Source organism: Staurois parvus, unplaced genomic scaffold, assembly GCF_062004578.1.
Source record: "Staurois parvus isolate SC_StPar_1 unplaced genomic scaffold, SC_StPar_1.0 ptg001762l, whole genome shotgun sequence".
Taxonomy (NCBI): Eukaryota; Metazoa; Chordata; class Amphibia; order Anura; family Ranidae; genus Staurois; species Staurois parvus.
In genome coordinates this window covers 205,001-217,172 of record NW_028319558.1, presented here as the reverse complement: position 1 = coordinate 217,172, position 12,172 = coordinate 205,001, and the positions used below count along the sequence as shown (strand labels likewise).

The following is a 12,172-nucleotide window of genomic DNA, read 5'->3' as shown; positions in this document are numbered from 1 at the left end:
ACTGTGGGGGGAGGGGACATTAGAGTGTAAGCTCCTCTGGTACAGAGACTGATGTGACTGTGGGCGAGGGGACATTAGAGTGTAAGCTCCTCTGGTACAGAGACTGATGTGACTGTGGGGGAGGGGGCATTGGAGTGTAAGCTCCTCTGGTACGGTACAGAGACTGATGTGACTGTGAGGGAGGGGACATTAGAGTGTAAGCTCCTCTGGTACAGAGACTGATGTGACTGTGGGGGAGGGGACATTAGAGTGTAAGCTCCTCTGGTACAGAGACTGATGTGACTGTGGGGGAGGGGACATTAGAGTGTAAGCTCCTCTGGTACAGAGACTGATGTGACTGTGGGGGAGGGGACATTAGAGTGTAAGCTCCTCTTGTACAGAGACTGATGTGACTGTGGGGGAGGGGACATTAGAGTGTAAGCTCCTCTGGTACAGAGACTGATGTGACTGTGGGGGAGGGGACATTAGAGTGTAAGCTCCTCTGGTACAGAGATGGATGTGACTGTGGGGGAGGGGGCATTAGAGTGTAAGCTCCTCTGGTACAGAGATGGATGTGACTGGCTCAGTGTTCTTTGTACAGCTCTGCGGTATATGTCAGATCCAGGGGCAGACTGACCATTGGAGCACTCGGGCACTGCCCGAGGGCCCGGGGTCAGTAGGGGGCCCCATGAGATGCCCCTGGTACCTATCATTGGCTTTTCATAGGCTTTTTTGGATGTGGGCAAGGACACAGGGGCCCCGTGATCCCCTATTGCCCGGGGGCCCTATGAGTTGTCAGTCCACCCCTGGTCATAGCTATATAAATAATAATAGTGTGTGACTGTGGGGGAGGGGACATTAGAGTGTAAGCTCCTCTGGTACAGAGACTGATGTGACTGTGGGGGAGGGGACATTAGAGTGTAAGCTCCTCTGGTACAGAGACTGATGTGACTGTGGGGGAGGGGACATTAGAGTGTAAGCTCCTCTGTACAGAGACTGATGTGACTGTGGGGGAGGGGACATTAGAGTGTAAGCTCCTCTGGTGCAGAGACTGATGTGACTGTGGGGGAGGGGACATTAGAGTGTAAGCTCCTCTGGTACAGAGACTGATGGGACTGCGGTGGAGGGGGCATTAGAGTGTAAGCTCCTCTGGTACAGAGACTGATGGGACTGCGGGGGAGGGGACATTAGAGTGTAAGCTCCTCTGGTACAGAGACTGATGGGACTGCGGGGGAGGGGGCATTAGAGTGTAAGCTCCTCTGGTACAGAGACTGATGTGACTGTGGGGGAGGGAACATTAGAGTGTAAGCTCCTCTGGTACAGAGACTGATGTGACTGCGGGGGAGGGGACATTAGAGTGTAAGCTCCTCTGGTACAGAGACTGATGTGACTGGCTCAGTGATCTCTGTACAGCACTGCGGTATATGTCAGAGCTATATAAATATATAATAGTGTGTGACTGTGGTGGAGGGGACATTAGAGTGTAAGCTCCTCTGGTACAGAGACTGATGTGACTGTGGTGGAGGGGACATTAGAGTGTAAGCTCTTCTGGTATAGAGACTACTGAGAATGGCTCAGTGCTGAGAAATATTTAAAACTCCGCTGAAATTTAATTTAAAAGAGGATAATATTAAATGACACAAAAGTTCTGCTGAGATCAGACTGGGAAGTAAACCTGCCGTGATGACATATAAGAATGTTACGAGGCATAACCCGCATTTAACCTTTTCAGTGCTGGCATCTCTTCTAAGTGATTATTATGGTGACCGCAGACAGCTGCAAATGCCAACGTCTGAATAGAAAGCTAATAAATGTGATTCTATTATATGTTCGGCTGTGGGAGGGGAACATTGTCCTTCCTGCTGTGGGGGAACCAGAAGTCCCAACAGACCCTTTTTGTATCATTGTTCTCTGTTTCCACCTTGCCCCGGATAGATAGCTAGTGATTGGATCCCGCCCCCCTTTTACATTTATAGCCTCTCTGTGCTACATTGCAGGAAGAAGGGACTAAGCACCAGTCTGGAGGGTAGGAAGGCATTGCTGCAAAGCACAGACAGATGCTAGAAAGTAAATTCAGTGGATTTCCCAGAGGTAACAATCTGAAGGCTGAGACGGTGAAGCTGTTCTTGAAGGTGTGAAACCTCCATGCAAGCGATGGTGGGGCCCGGAGAATACATAAGGGGAGCAGTTGTGAGCTGATTGCTGAGGGATTATCAGGTGTCATTATTGTGATGCATAAATGTGGCTTTTAGGCTCCATGCACACTGGCTTAAAAAAATGCCAGTGCCCCTGGCAGAAATAGACGCTGATTTTGAGTGCATTTTTGTACTAGCATTTAGCATTTTTTTCTGCCAAAACGCAAAACAGAAAGTTTTTTTTTCTACCTCTAAACGCTGAGCCTCTAGACCACGGGTGGCAAACTGGCGGCCCTCCAGCTGTTGGCTAACTACAAGTCCCATGAGGCATTGCAAGATTGACAGAAGAATGACTCCCAAAGGCAGAGGCATGATGGGACTTGTAGTTTCGGAACAGCTGGAGGGCCGCCAGTTTGACACCCCTGATCTAGACTAATATGCAGGGACACATAGGAAAACATTGGTACATATTTATTTATTTCAGGTACTTATATAGAGCCATCAATTTACGCAGCACTTTACATATATATTGTACATTCACATCAGTCCCTAACCCTCAAGGGGCGTACAATCTAAGGTCCCTAACCCTCAAGGGGCGTACAATCTAAGGTCCCTAACCCTCAAGGGGCGTACAATCTAAGGTCCCTAACTCTCAAGGGGCGTACAATCTAAGGTCCCTAACCCTCAAGGGGCGTACAATCTAAGGTCCCTAACCCTCAAGGGGCGTACAATCTAAGGTCCCTAACCCTCAAGGGGCGTACAATCTAAGGTCCCTAACCCTCAAGGGGCGTACAATCTAAGGTCCCTAACCCTCAAGGGGCGTACAATCTAAGGTCCCTAACCCTCAAGGGGGGTAGAATCTAAGGTCCCTAACTCTCAAGGGGCGTACAATCTAAGGTCCCTAACCCTCAAGGGGCGTACAATCTAAGGTCCCTAACTCTCAAGGGGCGTACAATCTAAGGTCCCTAACCCTCAAGGGGCGTACAATCTAAGGTCCCTAACCCTCAAGGGGGGTAGAATCTAAGGTCCCTAACCCTCAAGGGGCGTACAATCTAAGGTCCCTAACCCTCAAGGGGGGTAGAATCTAAGGTCCCTAACTCTCAAGGGGCGTACAATCTAAGGTCCCTAACCCTCAAGGGGCGTACAATCTAAGGTCCCTAACCCTCAAGGGGCGTACAATCTAAGGTCCCTAACCCTCAAGGGGCGTACAATCTAAGGGGTCCCTAACCCTCAAGGAGTGTACAATCTAAGGTCCCTAACCCTCAAGGGGTGTACAATCTAAGGTCCCTAACTCACATTCATACATACACACACTAGGGACAATTTAGACAGGAGCCAAATAACCTACCAGCATGTCTTTGGAGTGTGGGAGGAAACCGGAGTACCCGGAAGAAACCCACGCAGGCACAGGGAGAACATGCAAACTTCAGGCAGGAGGTGCCTGCCACACAAATATGCGACAAAACCTACCAGCATGTCCTTGGAGTGTGGCAGGAAACTGGAGTACCCGGAAGAAACCCACATAGGCACAGGGAGAACATAGAAACTCCAGTCAGGTGGTGCCTGCCAGACAAATATGCGACAAAACCTACCAGCATGTCTTTGGAGTGTGGGAGGAAACTGAAGTACCCCGAGGAAACCCATGCAGGCACAGGGAGAACATGCAAACTCCAGACAGGTGGTGCCGTGGTCGGGATTTGAAGCAAGGACCCGAGTACTGCCAGGCAGAAGTGCTAACCACTTAGCCACTGTGCTGCCCTCTACAGGCAAAACACTAAACTCCTCCAAGAGCAGCCAGTGTGCATGGAGCCTAAATGTATAGTTAATTTCCATTATTATATTACATCAGCAGATCTGATTGTTCTCCCTCTAAATGTTTTCTGTATTTCAGGATCCCTGATCAGTAACCGGGGGCCAGAAATGACAAATAGAGAGTCCTAGACTGGTGCTGAGGGAGAGAGGGACAGCAAAGATAGAAATATGGAGAGAGATTAATGTAGATTGACAGACTGAGTGAGAGATAAATGGACCGAAGGATGAAAAAACACACAGAGAGGCGGATGGGAGGACAGATCAGTAGATAGATAGAAAGAAAGATAAATAGAGGGAGAAATGGATGGACAGATAGACAGACAGAGAGAAGGATGGATAGACAGATGGTGAGATAAATGGAGAGATGGACAGAGAGACAAATGGGCAGACAGAGAGATGGACGGACTGACAGAGAGATGGACTGATAGACAAGCAGAGAGATGGACAGATCGACAGACAGAGAGATGGAAGGATAGACAGACAGAGAGATGGACGGACTGACAGAGAGATGGATGGATGGATAGACATGCAGAGAGATGGACGGACTGACAGAGAGATGGATGGATAGACAGACTGACGGAGAGATGGACGGATAGACAGACTGACGGAGAGATGGATGGATAGACAGACTGACGGAGAGATGGATGGATAGACAGACTGACAGGGAGATGGATGGATAGACAGACTGACGGAGAGATGGATGGATAGACAGACTGACAGGGAGATGGATGGATAGACAGACTGACAGGGAGATGGATGGATAGACAGACAGACAGAGATGGGTATATAGACTGAGAGATGGATAAATAGAAAGACAAAGAGGTAAATGGATGGACAGAGGGAGGGATGGCTGAATGGACAGGGACAAAATAATAAATGGATGGATGGATGGATGTGCACATGGTTAAACAGACTGAGAGATGGATGGATGACAGACAGACTAGATATAGAAATGGATGTAGATGCATGAAGAACTATTGGAATGATAAATATGAAGATGGATGGAGGATGGATGGATGGATGGATGGATGGAGGATGGATGGATGGATGGAGGATGGATGGATAAAACTCTTTTTCTATAATATTGGAGAACCATCCCCTTTAATGCCCCCTGTGTAGCCCGGTGATCGGCTCAGTACTGATGGGGGAATTTTGTGCCTCTTATGGGCCATTTTGGAGGTTCTGGAGTTTCACGCCCAGCCCCCGTATGTAGCAGGGTCGCCCAGCCCCCGTATGTAGCAGGGTCGCCCAGCCCCCGTATGTCGCAGGGTCGCCCAGCCCCCATATGTAGCAGGGTCGCCCAGCCCCCGTATGTAGCAGGGTCGCCCCCCCGATGGCAGACGCAGAGATTGGGCCCCGGGCTGCGTATTGCGGATACGTTGAAGGACAATGTTGTCGGTAGCCGGTGTTTGTATGTTATTATATGACAGTCCCAGAATAACCCCCGCAGGCCGTACAGTGCCGAACAACAACCGTCACCCCGCGCACAGTGCAGCTCGCTTCGCTTCTGACTCATTAGCTAATTGGCAGTTGTCAGTAAGCTTATTACCGGTGGCCGGGAGCCAAGTGCTGCGCAGACGCTGCTCCGGGGGCCCCGGACCCTAATGGCTCCGGATCTCTGTGTTTGTGTGCCAGCGCACAGGAGGGGGTTAAAGGGCGATATTTTTTTTTTTGGCTGGCAGACGTGGCAGCGAGAACGCCGGGAGAATTTGGCTTTATGGAAGAGAGAGACTTGATCTGTTGTCTCCATGGCAACGGCATTCCGTTTCTTCCGGGGAAAAAGTTTGATGTCTCCCTGGCACGGCTCGCTGTAAATATTGGCCGGGCGCTGCTGAGAATCCGGCCGACCCATTTGAAGTTGGGTGCGCGAGGCCCAGAGAGGCTGCGGGAGAGCTGACCGCTGTTACCGCCGATGTTTTATCCGAACTGTAACTGCGAACACAACGCAAATTTACTGCGCTACATTTGTAACATTGTATTGACTGAAGAGTACAAGTCACTGATACTGAGAGATGGAGATGGGAATGTCATAATTGGTGAGTCAGTCTGCTACATAGTTACCTACCAAAGGAAATGGAACAAAGTATACCCCTCTCTGCCAATCCCTACACTGACCTCCACTCAGTGTCCTCCACCCCTCTCTGCCAATCCCTACACTGACCTCCACTCAGTGTCCTCCACCCCTCTCTGCCAATCCCTCCACTGACCTCCACTCAGTGTCCTCCACCCCTCTGCCAATCCCTACACTGACCTCCACTCAGTGTCCTCCACCCCTCTCTGCCAATCCCTACACTGACCTCCACTCAGTGTCCTCCACCCCTCTCTGCCAATCCCTACACTGACCTCCACTCAGTGTCCTCCACCCCTCTGCCAATCCCTCCCTGACCTCCACTCAGTGTCCTCCACCCCTCTCTGCCAATCCCTCCACTGGCCTCCACTCAGTGTCCTCCACCCCTCTCTGCCAATCCCTCAACTGGCCTCCACTCAGTGTCCTCCACCCCTCTCTGCTAATCCCTCCACTGGCCTCCACTCAGTGTCCTCCATCCCTCTCTGCCAATCCCTCCACTGGCCTCCACTCAGTGTCCTCCACCCCTCTCTGCCAATCCCTCAACTGGCCTCCACTCAGTGTCCTCCACCCCTCTCTGCCAATCCCTCCACTGGCCTCCACTCAGTGTCCTCCACCCCTCTCTGCCAATCCCTCCCTGACCTCCACTCAGTGTCCTCCACCCCTCTCTGCCAATCCCTCAACTGGCCTCCACTCAGTGTCCTCCATCCCTCTCTGCCAATCCCTCCACTGGCTTCCACTCAGTGTCCTCCATCCCTCTCTGCCAATCCTTCCACTGGCTTCCCGTTGCCCAACGGATAAAATTCAAAACATTAACCACAACGTAAAAAGCCATTTATAACTCCGCCCCAAACGACATCACTGATCTTATCTCTAAATATCACCCAAACCGTCCTCTCCGCTCCTCGCAAGACCTCCTACTCTCTAGCTCCCTTATCTCCTCCTTCCATGCTCATCTCCAGAACTTCTCCAGAGCTTCCCCCATCCTCTGGAACTCTCTACCCCAATCTATCAGACTATCACCTACTCTGCTCACTTTTAGGCGATCTCTGAACACCGATCTCTTCAGGGAAGCCTATCCTGCCCTCAGCTAATAATGGAATCTTCTACTCCTCCAACCAGTTCATCCCCCACAGTTTCTACCTTTTGTACCACTAGCCCCTCCCCTTTAGATTGTAAGCTCCCAGGATCAGGGCCCTCCTATCCCTCTTGTATTGAACTGTATTGTTGCTGTATTGTCTCCCGTTATATTGTAAAGAGCTGAGCAAACTGTTGGCACCATAAATCCTGTATAATAATAATAATATTCCTGAATGGCCATGAATGTCACACTGCCCAGCCTCCTTCCTGCTATTGGGCCTCCAGTGAAGGTCACCCACCCCTTCTACCCGTCAGCTCCTACTGCAAGCCTAATCTCTACTTTCAGGTGGCAATTTACTATAAACACAAAATTCCGGTAATTATACAGAAAAATTGTTCCACAACCGATGGAGGAATATGGAATCATCACCATAAATATATCATTGTTTAAAGTTTTATTTGATGGAGCCGTCTAGATTGAATGTTTCTATGCAGGAAAAGTGTAATGATGTTTAAGTTCACCAACTAATCTACTAACTAACTCTTTTCCCAGAATTCCCTGTAAAAGGTTTATATGAAAACACAGAGCGAGCAGCGAAGAGCTCCAGGAACCCCGTCTGTAGGATGTTCATGATCAACGGTTGTTACATACAGTAGAAAATGAATTTCCTGGTCATCTAGATTGGTGGTCTCCAAACTACGGCCTATAGGCTGGATGGGGCCTTTGTTTGCCCTTGGGGCACTTTACCTCCCAATGATGGGGCACTATACCTCCCAATGATGGGGCACTATACCTCCCAATGAGGGGGCATTATACCTCCTAATGAGGGGGCATTATACCTCCCAATGATGGGGCACTTTACCTCCCAATGATGGGGCACTATACCTCCCAGTGATGGGGCACTATGCCTCCTACTGATACCAATGATGAGGCACCATTTATTCCACTGACACCAGCAATGGGGCACTATTCCTTCCGCTGACACCAATGATGGGGCACTATTCCTCCCGCTGACACCAATGATGGGGCACTATTCCTCCCGCTGACACCAATGATGGGACACTATTCCTCCCACTGATACCAATGATGGGGCACTATTCCTCCCACTGACACCAATGATGGGGCACTATTCCTCCCACTGACACCAATGATGGGGCACTATTCCTCCCACTGACACCAATGATGGGGCACTATTCCTCCCACTGACACCAATGATGGGGCAAAATTCCTTCCACTGACGCCAATGATGGGGCCCTATTCCTCCCACTGATACCAATGATGGGGTACTATTCCTTCCACTGATGCCAATGATGGGGCACTATTCCTCCCATTGACACCCATGATGGGGCACTATTCCTTCCACTGACATGGATGATGGGGCACTATTCCTGCCACTGATACCAATGATGGGGCACTATTCCTCCCACTGACACCGATGATGGGGCATTATTCCTTCTACTGACACCAATAATGGGGCATTATTCCTTCCACTGACACCAATGATGGGGCACTATTCTTCCCACTGACACCAATGATGGGTCACTATTCCTCCCACTGACACCAATGATGGGGCACTATTCCTCCCACTGATACCAATGATGGGGCACTATTCCTCCCACTGACACCGATGATGGGGCACTATTCCTCCCACTGACACCAATGATGGGGCACTATTCCATCCATTGAGACCAATGATGGGGCACTATTCCACTGACACCGATAATGAGGCATTATTCCTTCTACTGACACCAATGATGGGGCACTATTCCTCCCACTGACACCAATGATGGGGCACTATTCCTCCCACTGACATGGATGATGGGGCATTATTCCTCCTACTGACATGGATGATGGAGCACTATTCCTCCCACTGACATGGATGATGGGGCACTATTCCTCCCACTGACACCAATGATGGGGCACTATTCCTCCCACTGACACCAATAATGGGGTACTATTCCTCCCACTGACACCAATGATGGGGCACTATTCCTCCCACTGATACCAATGATGGGGCACTATTCCTCCCACTGATACCAATGATGAGGCACTATTCCTTCCACTGACACCAATGATGGGGCACTATTCCTCCAACTGACACCAACGATGGGGCACTATTCCTCCCACTGACACCAATGATGGGGCACTATTCCTCCCACTGATAACAATGATGGGGCACTATTCCTCCCAATAACACCAATGATAGGGCACTATTCCTCCCACTGACACCAATGATGGGGCACAATTCCTCCCACTGATACCAATGATGGGGCACTATTCCTCCCACTGATACCAATGATGGGGCACTATTCCTCCCACTGACACCAATGATGCGGCACTATTCCTCCCACTGACACCAATGATAGGACACTATTCCTCCCACTGACACCAATGATGGGGCACTATTCCTCCCACTGACACCAACGATGGGACACTATTCCTTCCATTGACACTAATGATGGGGCACTATTCCTCCCACTGACACCAATGATGGGGCACTATTCCTCCCACTGACACCAATGATGGGGCACTATTCCTCCCACTGATACCAATGATGGGGCACTATTCCTCCCACTGATACCAATGATGGGGCACTATACCTCCCACTGACACCAATGATGGGACACAATGAATACATTTTTTTACTCCCACAGACACTAAGGCATTTTCTACTCCTACTGGCCACAATCCAGCCACCCTATTATCTGAAGGACATGAATGTAGTCCTTTATTTATAAAGTGTGGACACCCATGGTCTAAGATAATGCCTAAAGTGTCTTCTGCAAACATATCACCCTGACAGGCAGTGAAGGGAAAACCTTAGAACCCGGGAATTACCAGCGACAACCTTTGGTGAGGAAGTAAAAAAGGCCGTTTTTTTCTTGCTGTGTCCCCGGTGGAGATTGTCCTTCATTTCCTGTCCCGGCCCCAGCCTGGTCTTAGGGACAGGTGACGGTAAAGCATAGGAAGAGGCAGGATTCTCCGTCCGCCGTTCCTGGTGTCGGCAGCGCTGCCCGCTCTGTGCTATTAGATAAACCTGTTTTACATGCCGCTCTCCAGTCCTTGTGTTTAATTAGTTCATGTAATTCCTGTTTCTGATTATTACAATCCCGCTTACAATGGAAATGACCTCTTTATTGACACGAGTGCCGAAGGCGCAGTCTGAGCGCCGTGTCTGTGAAGTGGTTTGCCCAGCGTCCCCTGTAATCTCTTAATGTCCCTCTCTCTCCTCTTCTAACTACTAACAGCTTCTTTCTAATCTTATTTGCATTCATATTACCTCACCAGGTGGTACGTCAATCCGAGGTAAGAATGCCGGTGTAATATGTGGCACAGCCGCCATCCCGCCACATAGCCCACATCCACGGCTCTCATCCACCTTCACCATGAACAGTGTCTGTGTGTCCATCCTGTGTTGTCAGAACTGCACTCTGTCGCAGAGACGTGTTTCATTCATGTGTTACGGAGGGGGCTCATGCCTTATTACCAAATGGATTGCTGTGGGGCTCATTCACATTGGCCTGGTCCACTGCTGTGTAGTAAATGCATTCACGTTAGCGTGTGTTGCGTTGGGTCAGCCTATTCATTTGAATAGGATGTCCAATGTGCCACAACAGACCCAAAAATCATGCACGCAGCGTTTGTGGCAGTGCAACGCACTGCAACACATGCCCATCGCTGGGAGCGCGTGCCCCGTACAAAAACTTCAGCTGCCAAGGACACACATCTGTGGCATGTGGGCATCAAGGCCTGTCCTCCTTTCTGCTCATATATGGGTTGCATGGTCGTCAAGAGGTTAACCTTTTAGCGGCTGCACTGCAACACACGTCCATCTCTTGGAGCGCGTGCTCCGTACAGAAACTTGAGATGCCAAAGACACATATCTGCAGTATGTGAGCATGAAGGCTTGTCCTCCTTTCTGCTCTTATATGGCTTGCATGGTTGTCAAGAGGTTAACCTTTTAGCGGCTGCACTGCAACACACGTCCATCTCTAGGAGCGCGTGCTCGGTACAGAAACTTCAGCCGCCAAGGACACATATCTGTAGCATGTCGGCATCAAGGCTTGTCCTCCTTTCTGCTCATATATGGGTTGCATGGTCGTCAAGAGGTTAACCTTTTAGCGGCTGCACTGCAACACACGTCCATCTCTTGGAGCGCGTGCTCCGTACAGAAACTTGAGACGCCAAGGACACATATCTGTAGCATGTGGGCATCAAGGCCTGTCCTCCTTTCTGCTCATGTATGGGTTGCATGGTTGTCAAGAGGTTAACCTTTTAGCGGCTGCACAGCAACACACGTCCATCTCTGGGAGCGCGTGCTCCGTACAGAAACTTCAGCTGCCAAGGACACATATCTGTAGCATGTGGGCATCAAGGCCTGCCCTCCTTTCTGCTCATATATGGGTTGCATGGTCGTCAAGAGGTTAACCTTTTAGCGGCCTGGTCCACTGCTGTGTAGTAAATGCATTCACGTTAGAGTGTGTTGCGTTGGGTCAGCCTATTCATTTGAATAGGATGTCCAATGTGCCACAACAGACCCAAAAATCATGCACGCAGCATTTGTGGCAGTGCAAGGCAATGCCCGGTGTGCTGCACTGCAACACATGCCCATCTCTGGGAGCGCGTGCTTGGTAGAGAAACTTCAGCCGCCCAGGACACATATCTGTAGCATGTGGGCATCAAGGCCTGTCCTCCTTTCTGCTCATATATGGGTTGCATGGTTGTCAAGAGGTTAACCTTTCAGCAGGGATGATTTACTACAACTGGGTGCAAAATCTGCAGCGAAACCAATCAGATTGCAGATTGTTGTGTCAGAGCTTAACTGAGCAAGCTGAAGTTAGAAGCTGATTGGCTCCCATGCACAGCTGCACCAGATTTTGCATTCTCCAGTTTTAGTAAATCAACCTTAATGTGTGTGGCTACCTTTCAGTATGTAAGTCACGGGTGTCAAACTGGCAGTCCTCCAGCTGTTGACAAACTACAAGTCCCATGAGGCATTGCAAGATTGACAATTACAAGCAAATGACTCCCAAAGGCAGAGGCATGATGGGACTTGTAGTTTTGCAATAGCTGGAGGGCCGCCAGTCTGACACCCCTGAT

The 12,172-nt window shown here is 50.0% G+C and overlaps 1 protein-coding gene across 12 annotated transcripts in view; it reads left to right on the top strand.

Annotated features, from left to right (window-relative positions):
• Positions 1 to 12,172, top strand: part of PTPRF (protein tyrosine phosphatase receptor type F) — a 295,456-nt gene that overhangs the window by 155,805 nt on the left and 127,479 nt on the right. For 4 of the 12 annotated variants that reach the window (XM_089663760.1, XM_089663754.1, XM_089663755.1 and 1 more), the window contains exon 4: positions 10,361 to 10,378. The exons of 7 other annotated variants lie outside the window; for them this stretch is intronic. In XM_089663760.1, coding sequence (XP_089519886.1) covers positions 10,361 to 10,378 — 18 coding nt within the window. Of the gene's footprint in view, positions 1 to 5,823; positions 5,963 to 10,360; positions 10,379 to 12,172 lie in introns of those variants that run through there. One more of the 12 variants, XM_089663764.1, reaches the window with a different exon arrangement.